The sequence below is a fragment of the Mesoplodon mirus genome (assembly GCF_964341445.2).
Source record: "Mesoplodon mirus genome assembly, chromosome: 16".
NCBI lineage: Eukaryota > Metazoa > Chordata > Mammalia > Artiodactyla > Ziphiidae > Mesoplodon > Mesoplodon mirus.
The window spans coordinates 8,069,270-8,087,893 of record NC_138992.1 but is presented as its reverse complement, the minus strand read 5'-3'; the positions used below and the strand labels follow the sequence as shown (position 1 = coordinate 8,087,893).

Below are 18,624 nucleotides of genomic sequence, written 5' to 3'. Positions count from 1 at the left end.
GGATACCCCAGGTCTTTACTAAATGAACATTTGCTGATCCTGCTCTAGCCTACTGCACAAGGCATGTCACTACTCTAGGACTCTGCCCACTAGCCCCCAAGTCTCCCGTGTCCTCGGCTATGGGGGTGTTGGAAAGATGGAGTCTGGTTTTGCCTCCACCACATCACAGGTGGGAATTAAGGGGTGAAATGAGCCAGAAAACCTTTCCTAAGCCCCGCTCCCCAGATGCCTGTCTGCCGAACCAGATGATCAGGCTCCAACCAGGTCTGAAAGCTCCACCTGATTCCCAAACATGCAGACACTCTCCTGGCCAGGAAGCCAAGCGGAAACACGCCCATATAAACAAGCCAATGGGAGGCAGATCGGCAGGTGAGGGGGCCTGGGAGAGGAGACAGCGGCCCCACTGCCAAGCAACTAGGGCTGGCAGTCACCAGGGAAGGAGGCTGGTGGCTGGACCCTCTGACTAAAGGCCAATATGGCATCTAGAAGATGTCACTTGCCCTGATGGGAGCAAAGGAGGGGAAGAGGGTGGGCAGGGAGACTTCATACCAAGGTAACCAGAATTGGACTGTTAAGCACAGAAACCAGTGGTTGATTTCTACATACCACAGCGTCCACAGCAGGAGAACTGTCCCCAACCACCAACAAAGCAGGACACCTGGGGGCAGGGAGACAAGGGGGAGTTAACACAAGGTTCACTGACAGATTCTCATGCTCCCAGCCCTGCCAGGCTGGGGCCAGAATTCTAAAAAAAAAAAAAAAAAAAAAAAAAAAATTTACTTTGTTTTCCCCAGTACCTTTGGCTCTTTTTACTACCTTCATTCTCTATCCTCTGCTTTATTCTTAGAGAAAAATGAGTTAGTAGTCATTTACACCTTAGTATGAATTTCACCCAGAGAATGTCTATGCCCTGATGTTTTATTCTCAAGCACCCTCTCCGCAAGGAAGGATGAGTAGGATTTTGCCAGCAAATCAAAAAGAGATGAAAACGACACACCCGACAAAGAAAATGGCATGTGCCGAGTTCAGGGGTCAAATAATACAGTTCACTTAAGGAACTATAAAAAGACATAGTTGTTGGGCTTCCCTGGTGGCGCAGTGGTTGAGAGTCCGCCTGCCGATGCAGGGGAAACGGGTTCGTGCCCCGGTCTGGGAAGATCCCACATGCCGCGGAGCGGCTGAGCCCGTGAGCCATGGCCGCTGGGCCTGTGCGTCCGGAGCCTGTGCTCCGCGACGGGAGAGGCCACAACAGTGAGAGGCCCGCGTACCGCAAAAAAAAAAAAAAAAAAAAAAGACATAGTTGTTACTGTTGGAATCCAGGTGGCTGTACCCACGACTGTCTTTTCCTTCTAGCTTTATAGGGCACTTCAGGGTGGGTCCTATGTCTTATTCATCTCCAGGCTCTGTGAAGCAAAGCCTCACACAGTATTGGGCACAGAGTAGGTGCTGCATAAATTCTGTCCAGTTGTGGTTATTAGCATTCCTTGTTTGAGGTCCAAGGCTCCCCCCCACAGCTCTCGGGGACACCCTACAAACCAAATTCCTGCACAAGGAGAAGACGAGTGAGGCTGGGCCATGCCCAATCCCTGGGCAGAATCCACGCAGTTCTTGCTGACTGGGCTGTCCTAGCACAAGGCCGGGCAGTCCTGCCAAACTCAGAACTAAGGTGCTGCCAGCAACGGTGAGCACAGCTAAAGAGACGGTGCAGGAGAGAAGGGTAACTCACTGCAGGGTGACCGTGTGGGTTCCGGGCATCGGCCGCTCAATCTCCAGGTCCCGCCGGCTACAGACAAACAACAAACAAACACACATTTACATCAGCAGACCCTCCCCTGGAGGAAGCCCCTCCCACCGAGCCGACCCCAGGAGCTCCTGCACTGGTCGCTCTGGCAAACACACCTACATCCCAAGCTGTGTGAGGTCCCACCCCAGCCTCTCTGGGTCCATAGAAGTGGCTTCAGAGACAGCGGGACTCATGGACCCCACCTCACTGTCCCCCATGTGCTTTTTTCCTTTTATGTACAAATCGCATCCTCCTCTACAGAGGGTCCCTGTTCCCCGCCACCCCTAGTGGGAGCCTCTACCTCCTGAATGGTGTCCAGCCTCTTCTCTTAGCCTCACTCCCACTCTTGCCCCCAACTCTGAGTCCTCTACATAGTAACCAAACCAACTCTTCAGAACTCAGACCTGATCCTTTCACTCCCTCATTTTAAACCCTCTCATGGTCTCCCACTGTACCCAGTGTGGCTCCATTGCTCTCCCCTGCAGACGGACACCAGCCTCTCCCTGCCTGGCAGCTCCCACCATGAGACACCCTTTCCCAGCTCACAGCCTGGAGCCAGCCCGGCTGCATTCAAATCACACTCCTCTGTTTCCTAGCTGTGTGACCTTGGGCAGGATGCCGAACCTCTCTGTGCCTTCGCTTCCTCAGCAGGAAATGATGGTGAGAGCACCCTCATCATAGCGTTTTTCAGAGGCACCAGTTCGTCCCTGCAGCATGTGGGGCAGCGAGGGGCTGTTGCCCGTCTCCCCTGGGTGCCCACCGCCCAGCCGAAAGCCTGCCCACTCCAGTCCTCACTTAGCGCTCTCTGAATAAATGGGCACTCAGCCTCCGTGTCTTTGGTTACACGCTGGGGCCATTACCAGTCCCCCCTGCACTGAGAGGCTGGGTGGAGGGTAAGAGGAAAGGGACACGAATGCCCTTCATGAAGTCCAGTGATTAACACGTGAGAGACACAGAGCCCAGGGGGCTTATTCCTGCCCCCTCTGTGGGAGCCGCAGGCTGAGTTCCCTGGAGATTCCAGAACCCCTGGCTGCTCCCAGTGGCCCCGAACTGTCCCCTCCCCTAGCTGAGCCCCAGACCAGCACTCAGGTATCCTTAAGAGGGCTGCGCCCTCGCCAAAGGCCATGCTCATGTGTCCTTATCCTTGGAGTGACTCCTTCGTCTCCCAGCAGCCTCCCTGGATTCTTCCCGTCCTCCCCCAGTGCTTTGCTGCCCTCGCTCTCAGCTCTCCCCACACCCGGACCTTACTTAGGCTCAGCATTGGCACAGGCGTGGACGCAAACCCTTTGCGATGTGACTGTTCCCACTCGTGCGTGTGCCCCTGGTGGTCTGGAGTAGAAGTTCAGCTCCTTGCAAAGCACTCAAAACTCCAGGAGGCACCTGACTTCCCAGGGGCCCTTACTGGGCACCCTCGTTCTGTTCATCGATTTGCTCAGGGGCTGCATCTTATGTTAATTTTACAATCCCTCCTCTCTTGCCCCATGTTCGTTCCGGACCTAAAAAATAAGCCTGACAAGCGGCCATCGTGTGGCCCAGCGGCGTCCTGGTACCTGTTGTAGACGTTGATGAACAGGTGCAGGTTGCCGGGGTTCATGTCGTTCAGGATGTGCTGGCGGCAGGTGTGGACCACCTCCACGTTAGTCTGCATTTCCTCCTGCATTGACAGAGGGGAGAAGGTCGTTCGCGGGAACCGCGGCCGCGGGCCGTTCACTACCCTCACCATTCTTCAGGTTATTCAGCTACGGAGTGAAGGCAGTAATGCCTATTCCAGCCTGCTATGGAGCCTGGGGGAACCTTCAGGAAAGCGGAAGCCGCACACAGATGCAGACTGATGTCTGAATATCAGCTGGGAACAGAGGGAACGCAAAGCTGGAGGAGCAAGCACGCCCTTCTGGGCTCGGACTTCAGGAGTTTTGATCTGAAGTCAGTCCTCCTGGCTCCGTCACTGCCCTTTCACTGGGCGAGTGCTTCACCTCTCTGAGCCTCAGCTCCCTTTTAAAAAAAAGAGTGGGGATGACATCACCCACTTCATCAAATTGTAGGATTTATCAGAGGTTGGTCACTCTGGAAAGCCCACTGACAACAGTAAACATCGAGGCGACTGTTAGCAATTACTATTATTTTCTTTTTAATGGGGAGAGGTGAAAAGAAGTTTTTCATGTTTGCAAAACAAAACCAACTCATGCAACAGGAAGGTGCCAGAATGAAGGGCAATCTTGATTTCCAGGAGGGCCAGCCAGACCCTTGCAGAAGGCTGGCCACAGCCTTCCCTCTCCCTGGTTCCTTTTTGAATGTGATTTGGGACAAAGAAACAAGTTATGAGCTTGCTCTGTTTCTCATTTGTACAACAGCGGATGCTACAGGTTTCACGAAAGGGCCTGATGTGATTGACAACAACCAGATCAGGAGCGAGAGGGAGAAAAGGGGGCCCAGTGTCTCCCTGAGCTGTGTCAAGACAGTCCACGGTCACTGAAGCAACAAAGAGACCAGCTTTTCCCCAGAAAACATCAGGAAAAAAACAGTCCGCGGAACTGTGCTGGGGTTACAGATTGAAACACAGTTGCAGCAACTCGGGGGTACCAACATATACCCCAGGTAATTTGGGGAACAGTCAGGCAAAGTTCTTACTCTATACTTGACACCCCTCTTCCAAGAAAATACAGATGCTGGCTCTGATCTTTCCCATATTGCTGTCAGATTCAGATTATACACTCAGGGTGGAGAAAATGTATTGCAAACCGTGAAAAGAAGCATGAGAAAGGAAAGAGGGCTCTAGTGGGCTACAAGGTGGCCCCAAGGACATGTTTCACATCAAATTCCTGGACTCTGCGAATGTTATTTGGAAAAAAGGTCTTTGCAGACGTAATTTAAGTTAAGGATCCAGAGATGAGGTCATCCTGCATTATGCCGGCAGGTTCTAAATCCAGTGACGAGTGTCCTTGTAATAGAAAGGCAGAGGGAGGTTTGAAACAGACACAGAGAAAGCCGTGCAAAGATGGAGGCAGAAACTGGAGTGAGAACCCACAAGCCGAGGAAGGCTGAGGCTACCAGAAGCCGGAAGAAGCAAGGAAGGATCCTCCCCTAGTACCACTGGAGGAGTGTGGCCCGGCCAACACTCGGTTTCAGACTTCTGGCCCCCAGAACTGAGAAAGGATATATTTTGGTTGTTCTAAGCCACGCAGTTTGTGGTACTTTGTTAGAGCAGCCACAGGAAACTAATATAAGGACCAGACACAGTGCACACTTCAGCAGCCCGGCAAAACTTCTGCTTCCCTGGGTGTCATATGGTCACACACCAGATGGTCACACTCTTCAGCTAAGGAGCAAACAGTGGTGTGTAGGCCACACACAGTGAGCAGAGCAAGTCACCTCAAGCTGGGCAACTTGAGGGCCACATCAGACCCCTGCATCAGAGCAGTACATCCTCCAGCCCAGCAGGAGGTACAAAGCCAGAGTCAGGGGCCACGCTGGCCGGGTGACAGGGTAGAAACACACACCACTCGCATGCTGCCAGGGGCCTGGCTCAGCCCATGCTCAGTGGGGATAAGTGCACCACAACCCGTCTGAGAGCCAGGCACCAGCAGAGGCACAGATGGTTACCGGAACCCACACTGGAGCGAGACTCATAGGTTCCAGTCCCAGCCCCTCTCGCTGGCTGTGAGACCTCACACAGCTCACTCAACCTCTCTGGTCTCAGCTTCCTCATGTACAACTGGGAAAAAAAATAGATCCATAACTAGGAATAAAAGGCCCTTCTCATACGGGTCATAGAGTCCTTAGGACCAAGGTTGACACACAGCAAATTCCACGGATGTGTTTGCTGTAGGCTTTGTTAGAGCCCAGAACTGGAAAGAACCCAAGTGTCCATCAACAGGTGAGTGGAGAAGCAACCTCTGGTACACCCGTACCACAGAACACCACTCAGCACTAAAAAGGGACGGACTCTTGATTCGCCCAATGCCAGGGATGGATCGCACAATAACTTAACGTTGAGTGAAGGAAGCCAGATTTAAAAATAAAAGAGCACGTACTGATACTGTTTACGTAAAAATCTAGGAAATGCAAATGAATCTACAGTGACCCAAAGCAGATCAGAGATTACCTGAGGAGGAGGGAGAGGATTCCCAAGCATCCCAGGGGAAGTTCTGGGGGTTACGGTATTTTGTTAGTCATCTGTGATGGCTTCAGTCATGGGTTTTTAGAATGTCAAAATTTGTCAAATGTGTACAATTTCAATATGTGCAGTGTATTGTACTTCAACAAAGCTGTTAAAAAAAGACTTCTGTTAAAGGGAGAGCAAGAGAGAAGGAATGGCGAGACAATTGTGCATGAGTAACGCTGGGCTATTTCAGGAGGGTCAGACGGAGCGGCCCCTTGCTGTTCCTGCACCGTCTCTGCGCTCTACATGCCTGGCAGCACACGACTGAACAACACAACGCCAGGCCACACTGCTCACCTTCCCGAAGAGGTGAGACATCACCATGTCTGGAAGGGCTTGGGTCCATCCGGAGATCTGGGAGGACAGAAACAGGGATTAGAAAGCCGGCGTTCACAGTAGCCGGACAAGGGCAGGCCAATCCCACTGCCCTGGGGGCGGAGCAGCAGTGTGGGCCCCCTGGCACTCAGGTCTGAGGACACTCCTTTGATGGGAAGGCGGTTACCTGTCTCCAGTTACTTACTGAACCTGGGGCCCCGGAAGGCAGGGTCATCAATTCCTTACTCTCAGAGCCGGGGGCACAGGAGATGTGGAGAAAATGCGTCTGAACAAAGACCCCACATACTCCCAGCTTTTGTCAGGCCTCAGCTCACCAAGTCCTCGGTAAGGGGGGCCTGTCCGTGACTTCTAAACACACACTGAGCTCCCAGTCTACACGCCAGGATCTGCTTACCTCAAACTATCATTTCTATATCATCCTCTAGATTTTCCCTCTTAAGCCAGTTTCCTCTCTCTGAAGATACTGACCTTCTCTTCTCTACCTGCTCCCACCGTCCATGCTAGGTATACCGCAGGAGCTCCATAAATGCTAGGCATACAGCAGGAGCTCCATAAATGCTAGGCGTGCAGCAGAAGCTCCATAAATGCTAGGTACACAGTGAGAGCTCTGTAAATGCTAGGCATACAGCAGAAGCTCCACAAATGTGTGTTGACCAACTTCAGTGTCAGGCAGGAACCCACAGGGGAGAGAAGCTCTAGGCCTGGGGGACCTAGGCTGACCCATCTGCCACCTCCTAGCTGTGTGGCCCTGGGAGAGTAGCAGAGCCACTGGACCTCAGACCTCTCATCTGTAACCAGGATGCCAGGAGCTTCAGACTCACAAGGCCAAGGTGAGGGTTACACATGGCAACTACACATGTCACAGGATCAGACCCCAGTGCCTGACACACACTAGACCCCCAAGAGAGGCTGGGGCTGGAAAGGAAAGATACGGTGCAAATACTAAAACCCCCCAAACAGCCCTCAGGCTCCACTTTAGCCAGCGGTCAACGTCCCAGCCCCCATGTCTGGCTCAGAACAGCTACCAAGAAGCCAAACTGGCCGACCGCAGTGCCATTCCCTTTGCTGGAAAACAAAATAAAAAACAGGGAGTGTGTTCCACTCCTGAATAGCACACCGGTGGGAGGAAAGGGCTCCCTCATCCTGGCGGAATGTTCCAGGAAGAAATGAAGTATCACAGTGGCCAGGATGGGGTGGGAAGTAGGGGGAGGGGGGACCCCTTCAAACCCCCTGTCCCCAACAGCCGTCCCAAACTTGGCAAAAACACACTCAAAATGAGAAGCCAGGATCACCCCGGCTTGAAAGTCTTTGTCCTGTTAGAGTTGGAATGGCTTCCCCCTCTCCTTGGCAAATACTGGGGCCTTTATGAAAAAAAACAATAATCTCTTTAAAAGATAAAACAAGGAACCCAGCCAGAGCACAGCTTCCTGAGACAGCTCAGGCCCTTTCCCCAGCCAGGGATGTGTCCTGCTAGCTCTGCATTCCCAGACCTGCGGTGCTTGGGTCTCGGCGGGCATTTGACACCTGCTGATGGAGAGACGGGGCCAGCGGTGAGCCCAGCTCAGAGGTGATTCCAAGGACCACAGAGTCCAAGGGATCTTGTTCGGCCCCAGTCCTCCCACTGCCTGGCTCTGTGCGGCCCTAGACAGCTTCCTAACCCCTGCGACCCTCAGTTTCCTCCTCTGTAAAATGATTATAACAATCCCCACTCCTGGAGTGACTGAGGATTGAATGAGGTCATGCAGGTATAGCCACGGAGAGTAGAAAGAGAACTTGATAAACATTCAACACTTGTTAGCTAATTATTATTATCGTAAAGTTAAGTGGCATAGAATCAGTACCAGATACGTTATTTCTTTTTCATTAATAATATGTAGGTGACTGGGGTGACAGGCATTTGTCTTGTTCATCTTTTTATTCTCAGCATCTTGATCTAAGCCCCACATATGCTAAGTCCCCAGCGAACACTTCTTAACCCAGGCTGTCCTTATCAAAGCTGGCTCGGGACCCATGTCCCACTGGTATCGCTGGCTTGGACAGCAGTGTCCTATTGAGATCTGAATGGCACGTGGCTGAGGTCATATTCACTACCCAAAGCCAGGCGGAGGAAAGCTGCCTTCTTTGCTGGGGGTGGTGAAGGGGTGGGGCTAGGAGAGGTCTCTTGCATTTTGTGCTCCAGTCAGAGTCAGGCACACCTGCCCCTCTGCAGACTGGGACACCCCCTGCCCGACCCAGGCCCCCAGCCTCACCTTGGAGGCGGCCCAGTCCATCCAGCCTTCTGCACAAGGGTTCACGTTGATGAGGACGAGGCCCTCCACCATCTCGGGGTTGTTCAGCTGCAATTGGAGACACGAAGTGAGAGAGACAACCTAGCCATCTGAGAGCCTGTGAACTTTAACGTCAAACCAAAGACTGAGAAAAGTACCAGAAGAGGACCCGTGTGGACCCCCAGAGCAGGCTGCTGCTCTCGACACTGCCCCCCTTCCAAAACCAAGGTTCCAGCTTAGTAGACACTAAATGGGGTTCCTGAGAGAAGGGAAAGAGGAAACCATAGGAGAAGTAGGAGCACATGTGCTTGGCAGACCTATGTGGGACAAGTCACTTCACACGGCTGCCCCTCAGCTTCCCTAGCTGTGAAATGGGTACAACATACCATGGACCTCATAAATCAGACAAGTTAATCAGCTCTTCAGTAATCAGTAAGAATTCTATTACTTCTCAGAGATATGGAGATAGAGACCTAAGATACAGTTGAGACCTTATTTTATCTGCTCAGAGCCTAGACAGCCAGACCATTTTGTATTCGTGCCAGCATGCCTAACCTCTAGCAAAGTCCAGCAAATAACAGGCCATCAGATTACATATGGCTGAATAAAATGAGCATCACTGCATCTTGAAACAAATGTTTGATAAGGATACAAAGGACCCAGCAGCAGCTGACCTGGACCCCTAGTAATATAAGTGACATCTGTCATGTTAACACATATATCTCTGATTAGTTTAGAATTAGTCGGGGTCCAAGAGTTCCCTGACTACAAAAACTGTGCAGCTATCACAAAGAAGTAGCACAGTAGAGTGCTCAGTGACATGAGGACCTGGCCACAATCACTGCAAAGCGAGCAAAGAGGATGATAAAAGAACATGTCTCGGGCCTCCCTGGTGGCGCAGTGGTTGAGAGTCCGCCTGCCGATGCAGGGGATACGGGTTCGTGCCCCGGTCTGGGAGGATCCCACATGCCGCAGAGCGGCTGGGCCCGTGAGCCATGGCCGCTGGGCCTGCGCATCCGGAGCCTGTGCTCCGCAACGGGAGAGGCCACAACAGTGAGAGGCCCGCATACCGCAAAAAAAAAGAAAAAAAAAAAAGAACATGTCTCGTGCGGCATTTCAGTGAAGTGAAAGAGCTGCTGGTGTGTACATGAGTGCACACCCACACACCTCACGTGCATAGGTAACTCTGGACCACGTCCTCCGAAGTGCACTGTGGCTCTCCTTTGGGAAATGGAATTATTTCATTTCATTTCAAAAGAAATATAATCATTTCTTTTTCCCTTTGGGGAGTTTTTTTTTTTTGGTGCTTTTCTAATCTTCTTCCTTAATCTTGAATTAATTTTCTTTAAAACATATATATATTGTGCATAGAGAGAGAGAGGTGTTTTTTTTTTTTTTAATGAAAGAACTCACAGCAAATCGAGTGAGGATGTAGGCACCCGCTCCGGTTCCCATGCCAATGATGCTTTTCAGTCTGGAAGGAGAAATAAAAATTCATGTCCCAGAAGGAGTGAGTGATGGGAAGCGCCCTTTGAAAACCTTCCCCGCCCCTTGCCCTGAGGAACCTCATCTTCCCAAGGGTGTGTCATGGGCATCGCTGAGGGTGGCTGGCAGGCTAGACAAAGTGGGACCACGCTGCCATACGTGCCCTGCAGGACCTGCAATGCATCATGCTTTATGTCTGGACAGAAGACCATGACCTTGGAAAGACCCTGCCTTTCCCTCACTCCTCTCCCGACCGTGGACAGGCTCTGACAGCCCCGCTGTCATTTACAGGAAGGCCTAGTTACCAAACTGCTTTTTCCTGCTCTTCAGCTTTATTTTGGATTCTAAAACTTGGAATGAAAATGAATTGGGCAAGAACATGGAGGTGTTATCATCGTACAAAAGGCTCCACTAAGAAGTTTCCTTGAGCCCTGAAGAAATAAAGGCCTGGAGGGAGACGTTGAGGGTTCAGGCAACCCTATTCCAGAATGTTCCATGGGAAAGAGAAAGCAATAAAAGAAGAGAGGTGAGGAAAGGATGGGTGGAGTGGCTGTCATCGGGTGATGGATTTTGACTCGAGGAGAAAAGCCCGCCTTGCAAGAGGCAGATGGGAGTAAAGAGACTGCATGAAGGGCTTCCCTGGTGGCGCAGTGGTTGAGAGTCCGCCTGCCGATGCAGGGGACACGGGTTCGTGCCCCTATCCCGGAAGATCCCACATGCCGCGCAGCGGCTGGGCCCGCGAGCCATGGCCGCAGAGCCTGTGTGTCCGGAGCCTGTGCTCCACAACGGGAGAGGCCACAGCAGTGAGAGGCCCGCATACAGCAAAAAAAAAAAAAAAAAAAAAAAAAAAAAAAAGAGACTGCATGAAAAACAGTGTCTGCAGAGTGTAACAAGCTGATTTCCTCCCTGATCTTTAAGCATTAACCTAGATTTCAGTGCTGGGGCCAGATCAAGACCCCAGGAGAGGCAGAAGCTAGAGATCACCCTTCTCTGCAAGCTGGTGGCAGGGTGGATCCCTCACTCTTACCCAAACTGGTGAAGGACTCCGGGCAGCATTTCCGCCAGCTGGTCCATGGAGGGGTACATGTACCTTGGGAGAGGCCATGCAGAGGCAGTTAACAAACGCCGGGACCCCGGCGGAAATGAACAGTGCAAACGAAAACACACTTGATAGGCGGGGACCGTGCAACAAACCGCCCTGTTCACCCAGACGCCCCAGTCTAGTCCCTTCCGGTGGCCCCCATTCCGAGCACCCCACCGTGTACGCAGCCTGCTCCTCTGAGCAAGGATGCTCTCCATTCCAATTCCCCTACCTTTTACTTTGTAAAGTGACCCTTTACAAACCGCTTCCTATGTTCCAGGTCCCACAACAAGCATTTGATGAGCATTGTAAGCTCATTTAATCTTTACAACTAGTCTATGAGGTTGCTATGATTTCCCTCATATAAAGATTGTAAATACCATTAAGCCTAAGAGATAAGTGACTTGGCTTCACAGACAAGCAGGGATTTGGAGCTCTCAGGATTTCAAGGCCCATGTACTCACTTACCTTCCCAAAGGAGGCCTCCTGGAAGCCCTCCCGTGAAGCCCTCCTGACCTTGGGGAAGCCCCTCCCTCTCATCTCCTCTCCCCAAGAGATGCTTGAGAAGAAGACTGGGAGACAAGGCAGAGAAGGCAAACCCACCCTGATTGGCTGGACACAGTGGCTTCGGGAAATGGATACCCAGGGCGATTTTAAGGCACAGGGATGCCTCGACTCACACATTTTCCGGGACCACTCCTCCTGTTTACAGAGGGCTGGGGGATCTCCTCTCTGTTCAGAACTGGCCCATGACAGCAGGAACTGAGGAGGGTGACAGTGGTGAGGACTCACACTGGGCGATCAGGGAGCCTGCAGGCTGCCTGGGTCTGTACATTAAGGCGAGGGCTTCCCCTTTGCAGGAAACAACAGTTTCCCATCATCAACTCCTTAGCAGGGCCTGGAAAGGGTCTCTTGTTCCCACTGTGCCCACCTTTCCAATGGGGACAGCAGAGGCCCACCTCTGGCACTACACGAAGCCACGTCCCAGGCTGGATCCTTCTTGGCCAGCAGGTTCTCCTTCCAGATTATCTACCATTTCTAGACTGGATCTCCTCTTGACCTTTGCACATGCTGTTCCCTCTGCCTCTCCAGAAGCAAGTGTATGCTCACCTGCCTTGAATTTCCAGAAAGAAGCCCTAGAGCCTACGCCCGGCCAGGTGCCTACACCCCTGGCCAGAGTTCTAGCACATTTCCTTTCCCATCTTCCTGGAAGGAACTCAAAGATTTGTCCTTTTCACCAAGGTCTTGGCTGTCATCAGGGAGTCTGGCCCGTTTTATGGAAAGTGAGTCCACACGGCACGCTGTGTTAGGAGCCAGCTTCTCCGAATGTCCCGTGATCCTGGAGGCAGGTCCCTGGGGGAGCCATCAAGATGCCTCACAATACCTACTCGGTCTAGGTGCTGCGGGGAGGGGCGCTGACACCCACTAGAAGGCATTCCACAATGCCAACTTCGGGGCTCAGGAATCAGAGCAGGCAGGAAGGAGTCCTTTCAATAGAGGAGTTGTTGGGCCTTTCTCATGCCAGGCTTCTGGCGAGGCAACGGGAACCCACGTGAGCAGAGCAGACACTGTCCCATGCAGGAGCCGGGGGGCAAGTCAGCAGAAACAAATACGCTAACTCATGACAGTGGCGACCACCGGGGAGGGGAAGGTGCTGAGAGCGGGAGGCTGAAACAGCGAGATCTGTTCTGACCAAGTGGAGGGCTTCTTGGAAGAAGTGCCATTGAAGGGGACGTGGGTTGGGGGGAGCTTGAGGACTGAAGAGTGTAGGGAACACTCTAGGCAGGGGGACCAGCATGTGCAAAAGGGAAAGAGCCAGGAAGACCCTGGTTGGCGGGGCTACACATCAATGAAGCCGTTGTCTTTCTGAAATGGCCACGGCTCGGTTTGGAGCCAACAGCCCCCAAACGGTGAGAGTTGGGGAGACACCTAACTCCACAGCTTCTTTCCTCACTGCTCTTGGGGGGTGGGTACACAGCCAGTAGGCAAAAGGATTCTACTCATGAGGCCCCATGTGTAGAAAGTTGACTCCAGAGCCGGGAGTGACCCGGCCAGGGGCCCCTATCCCTGCTTTGCCGTCTCAGCCTCAGGATGAGGGGGGTGCACCCTGGGGGGCCTAGGAGACCCCTGACCACGCCGGACCCCACTCAGACAGTGGGTCCCACCAGCCACACGCTGGAATCGCCTGGTAACTTAGGGGAACAAATACCCTGCGCCTTGGCCTCCGGGTCAACTGAATGAAAATTCCTGAGAGCAGGGCCCAGGTTTCAGAATATTTTTAAAATCTCCCCGTGGGGAGCTGAGAGTCACTGGGTTACCCCAAGTCTTTCAAACAATTTGTCCAAGCAAAGATGGATATACAGACAGACGCTTAATCTGCTGCTGTATTAAGAAGCTTTGAACTCTTTTAACGTATGTCTGGGCATCCCTTTCCTTCCTCTCTGATAAAGATTAATGATTAAGGATTTTTCAGAACACTAACAAAAAAGATCTCTTTGTGATACCAAGAAGACCTCTTTGGCAGACTTTAAACCCAAGAACCTGGTCCCACCTTGGTTGAATTACAGCACGGTGAGGGGTCTCCGAGAGGTCTGCCACCCCCACGTGACCCTGACTGTCCAGTGCCCTCGGTAAGCCTGCCCCCAGCCTCACAACGAGAGCTGAAGCCCACACCAGCCACGCACTGGGGAAGAGCAGGCAGTGTAGACACCCGGGATCAAGGCAGCCTGGTGTTCCAAAGAGAGTTTGAGTCTCAGAGCCAGCAGACTGGGCTCAAACCCGACACCCCCACCCCCCAATTAAACCAGCTGCGTGAGCTTGAGCAAGGCAGTTAACCCCTCCATGCCTCAGTTTTTCCATCCAGAGAATGGAGCTACCGGCACCGGCCATGTAAGGATTAAATACAAATGACATTTGTACATAAAGACGATTAAGTCTGGCCCACAGGACATACTTCATCAACATCATTTCCAATTATGGTCTCTATTTTTCTTCCCAACTTTCTAGATCTTTCTCCTAACTATTTCATCTTGTCAAGACCCTCTTCCACTTCAGTCCTGTCCGGGCCATGTACCCCTAGTAAAAAGCCAGCCTAGCTGGGCTGCTGTGGTGGGGTGGGGACAGGGTGTCTGGAGGGTTGAAGGTCGGGGAGCTATTGATTGATGGTTATGGGTGTTCAGTTTAGGCTAATTAAAAGGTCCTGGAGATAATGGTGGTGATGGCTGCACCACAACGTGAATGTATTTAATGTCAGTGAACCATATACTTACAAATGGTTAAAAACGGTAAAATTTAGGTTATATATATTTTACTACAATTAAAAAAGAAACCTTAAAAGCCTGACGCATGCCTCCTCCCACCACCTGTTCCCACCCTGCAGGGCTTTCCTTTCCCTGTGCTGGGGCCCGAGGCTCCCTCCTCTTACCCCGTGGGGAAGGATGCAGCACTGTCCTGCTGGCCGGGGGCGTCCACGTGGCAGACAGCAAAGTGCTGGGTGATCTCCTGCATGTCCTCGGAGTTGAAGAGGGGGTTATAGCAGGTTTTGTCTGGAGAACAGGCACGGGAGAGAGAACAGGAAGAAGTTAGGAGAGAATAAAGTCTGTATTCATTCTGTTGGTTTCATGCCTACACAGCAGGGGGAAGGAACTTTCAAGAAAGAATGGCTACATTTTCTTTCCCACTTTCCTCTGGTGATAAAAAGCAAGAATAAGTCACGGGGCAAGGGAGTGGGTGTGCAAGTGGAGACGGTCAGTAAACTCTCCTGCCTATGCTGGCGGATGACATAAACTTCCAGGCAGCGCTGGGAGGGGATCCCATTCCAGCTCCTGCTTCTTCCTCCAACAGTCGTGGCCGTGATGGTCCTCGTATGAGGTGGGGTTGCCCCACTGACACTCTCTTTCTCTCTAGGTCTCCTAAACCCTCACCTCAGGGATACTAGCCAGGGCACACAGGATTTTCAAACAAGGAGGACCACTCTTACGTGGGCTTGGATGAGCCTCCTAATTGCTGAGGCAAAGATGGCCAGCTGGTCACCAAAACACTTCCCTTTTCTTCCAGGACACACTTCTGGACTACATTTCCCAGCCTCCCTTACAACCAGAGGCAGTCGTGTGATCAGATTCTAGCCAATAGCATGTGAGGCTCCCCATTTCCTCATAACACCTGCCACCCAATCCTCTAGGTTTCTCTCCTCTTTCTTTCATGACTGCCAGGTGTGGAGGAGCCAACAGAAGCCTCGGAGGCTCCAGGGGACGGTGGAGTCACAGCTAGAAAGGGCCTGGGTCCCTGAATCACCACATGGAAGGTGTCCCACAGAATGTCCACTGAGTTGTTACACCAGTGAGAACTAAACATATATCATGTTAAGCCACAGAGGCCTTGGGTCTTTTGTTACAGCACTTACTGTATTCTAACAATGGAGGAGTAACACCACCAAATACAATTCCATGTCCTCATCAGAGTCAGTGGAATAAGGTGGTATATATCAAAGTACCTAGCATCGGATCTGGTACATAATGGTTACAAGGGGGCATATGGGGGGGGGGAAGAGAGATAAAAGTGAGAGTGAAGGAGAAAAATGGTTTTCAGTGACTGACATCATTCGCAGCCTCGAGGTATTAATAAGCTGTTGGAAAAACAATGTCATTCAGTCCATCTGTTAATCAAAAATCAAGCAAGCATCCAGCTCGCAATACGCACTGGACCAGGAAGGGCCATAAGCGCCTTCTGAATCATCACAGAAGCATTTCTGTTCTGTGTAATTGTAATACTAAGTAGATCTTATTCCAGTCCCATTTGTGAAAAACCCACATTTGGGAACACTTCCTGGTAATCTTAAGAATTCGCAATCTAAACATCCATAGCAGCAGTATTCAGAAGAGTTGAGAGGTGGGAAATCCAAATGCTCATTAAATGACGATACACAAATAAAGCGTGTTGTATCCACACAATGGAATATCATTCAGCAAAAGAGAATAATGTGCTGATATACGGTGGCACAATGCCGACGTACCTTGAAAACATGACGAAAGAAGCCAGTCACGAAAGACCACACGTTGTGTGATTCCATTGATAAAAAGTGTCCAGAATCGGCAGATCTTAGAGACAGAAAGCAGACTAGTGGTGGCCCGGGGCTGGGGGTATGGGAGATTGGGGGGCGATAGATAAGAGAACAGAACTTCTTTTCAGAATAATAAAAATGTTCTAAACTGGATTGTGCTGAAGGTTGCACAATCCTGTGAAGATACTAAAAACCACTGTAGGCCTTCATTAAAGGCAGTCACTGTCACACAGACTGATGGTGGAGGACTCCTGAGTCCCCAGCATCTCCCAGCCCCCAGGCAGTGCCTTCCGGGCTCGTCCAGTCTGTGGCAAGAGTTCTCCCCAGAACAGCTCCAGGAAGTCCCGGCAAAAGAGGGTGAGGCGGACTCCCTGCCAGCCGCCCTTCCTAGCGGTCCTCTCCTCCAACCCTGGCAGACACCTGCTTGCCCAGGACACGCGGCTCCTCGGAACTTACGGTTCATGCCAATGTCGTGGTAGGTGAGGATGACGGGTCGGTTCCCCTTGGGGGTCCCACACAGTGTGACGTGAATGGAGCCATGCAAAGTCTCGATGTCCTGCTCCTGGGGAGAGACAGACAGACGGGCCTGTCATGTGGGACCCGCACTCACGGTGTGGCTGGAATTACAGCCTGCAGACACCCAGCGCACGTCTCACTGCGGATGGAGGAAAGCTCCTAATTCGGTCGTGGGAGCGCTGGGCTTCGGGTGGCAGCTCTCTCTGGCCTGAGAAGCAGAGACAAAAGGGAAAGGGGACCAAGGAAGCACCCCACCATCGTTGAGGTCAATGGCTGCCAATCTGAAGAACTTAGCTCAAAAATAATTACACCCCAATTTTCAGGTTCCACCTTGAGAGCGGGAAAACTCAGTATCTGCGCTCTGAACAAAAACCCTCTCCCTTCTCCATCCCAGGCTGAGAGATGCTGGGGCTTCCAGGCATCCACTCTGAAGGCCCCTGAAGCATCTCCCAGGCGGCTGTTGTGCTTCTGCGAAATGGGAAGAATAATAGAACCTCAGGGGGAAGGGTGAGTACTTAGTGCCCAGGCCCATCCCCAGCACAGGGGTCCTCCTGGGCCACCTGCCTTATCCCCTCAACCAAATGAGTGCCCTGAACACAGAGGCCCCCATCTCCCCAGCCTTCTCTCTCTTCCTCTGAGTGCCTGTTCACTCCTGCCTATACAAACGCTGGAAAAATCCGCAAACGGTGGGGCAATGGTCCAGCCCCCAGGGGGGACCACAGATCATCTGCTGGGCGGAGCCCTGGCCCTGAAGCCACCGTGGGAACAATGGTTCACTGTGGGGACCTCATTCTCCATTGTCTCCTCAGCTGACCCACAAGGCGCCCTCTAAAAATAGGCCAGGCTGGGCAATGTCCCCACCAGCCTGGGGCATCAGGGTTCAAATCCAAGCTCTGCCTTCCCCAAGCCCTCTGAGCCCCCGGAGCCCCATCTGTAAGAAGGGAGGGAGCTGACCACCCCAGGTTCCTCAGCAGAGGAGATAAGCCTGGTGAGGAATACAGTCCCCGGCGAGATGGGGCTGCTTGGGACACGGGGGCAGGGGCTTAATGAGGCGCCTGAGCCCCACCTTGGTGGCAAGTGTGGGACGTCCAGCCCTGGCTGGCACCCAGGATGTGTCTAGCAGCCCCGAGGGGTGGGAATGGGTAACAGATGCTGATGGATCTCTTTGAAGACCTTAAAATTATAAAGCCGTGGGACCAGAGCTAAATTTGTCCAAGAAGGAAGGGGCTGCCTCTCTCCTGTTTACTGTGACATCCTCAGGCCCTGGCACAGCTCAGGATCTGCTGGATGAAGACCTGACGCTCGCATGATCATGGTAAACATAGCTTCTCTAGGGAGTCCATTGGCCTGTTTTGGGTTCAGCCTCCACTCTGTCCCTTAATTGGCTGTGAGGGTGTCAGCAAGCGCTCTCCCCACAGAATTCCCAGGACTGGTGTGAAGTCTCCCAGGATTGGCATGGGCCCCATGGAGCACTAACGCTTCACCCCCACGAGGCACCACAGAAGTGCTGTGACCATGGCCCGCGGCCTCACACCACTGCAGACTTCAGCCTGTGCCTCAGAGGAGGCATCAGCTGTGGTTGTCCTTATTTGGAAGGATAAAGAACCCAGTCTCAGAAGCTGGAAGTGGCCTGGTGTAGGTGTACAGGTGTGGTAAGGTCACCGAGATGCAGGGATAAGATTCGCCAAGTGCCCACCAAGAGTCAGATGAGCTGAGCGAACCCATTTTCCAGATGAAGAAATCGAGGTGACCCCCTCCCAAGAGCACACAGCTTGTAGTGTGAACCAGGATTACAACCCACGTCTGCTGGGCCCTCATGGGGGTGTTGGCCCCCATCAGCCCTCCTCTGAGTTCTGTGTCCACCTGCCCACATGGGGAGGAGGAGGGAAGGTAAGTGTGCCCCTCCCCGTGCCTGAGACCCACTCCTCAAGTCACCCG

The 18,624-nt window shown here is 52.3% G+C and overlaps 1 protein-coding gene across 2 annotated transcripts in view; it reads right to left on the bottom strand.

Moving 5' to 3' along the window:
- Window positions 1–18,624, bottom strand: part of NDRG1 (N-myc downstream regulated 1) — a 57,081-nt gene that overhangs the window by 10,560 nt on the left and 27,897 nt on the right. For both annotated transcript variants that reach the window (XM_082600760.1, XM_082600761.1), the window contains 9 exons: window positions 16,627–16,732; window positions 14,536–14,656; window positions 11,058–11,120; window positions 9,959–10,019; window positions 8,528–8,614; window positions 6,240–6,296; window positions 3,334–3,437; window positions 1,727–1,783; window positions 607–658 (listed from right to left, as the gene is read on the bottom strand). In XM_082600760.1, coding sequence (XP_082456886.1) covers window positions 607–658; window positions 1,727–1,783; window positions 3,334–3,437; window positions 6,240–6,296; window positions 8,528–8,614; window positions 9,959–10,019; window positions 11,058–11,120; window positions 14,536–14,656; window positions 16,627–16,732 — 708 coding nt within the window. The remainder of the gene's footprint in view (window positions 1–606; window positions 659–1,726; window positions 1,784–3,333; window positions 3,438–6,239; window positions 6,297–8,527; window positions 8,615–9,958; window positions 10,020–11,057; window positions 11,121–14,535; window positions 14,657–16,626; window positions 16,733–18,624) is intronic.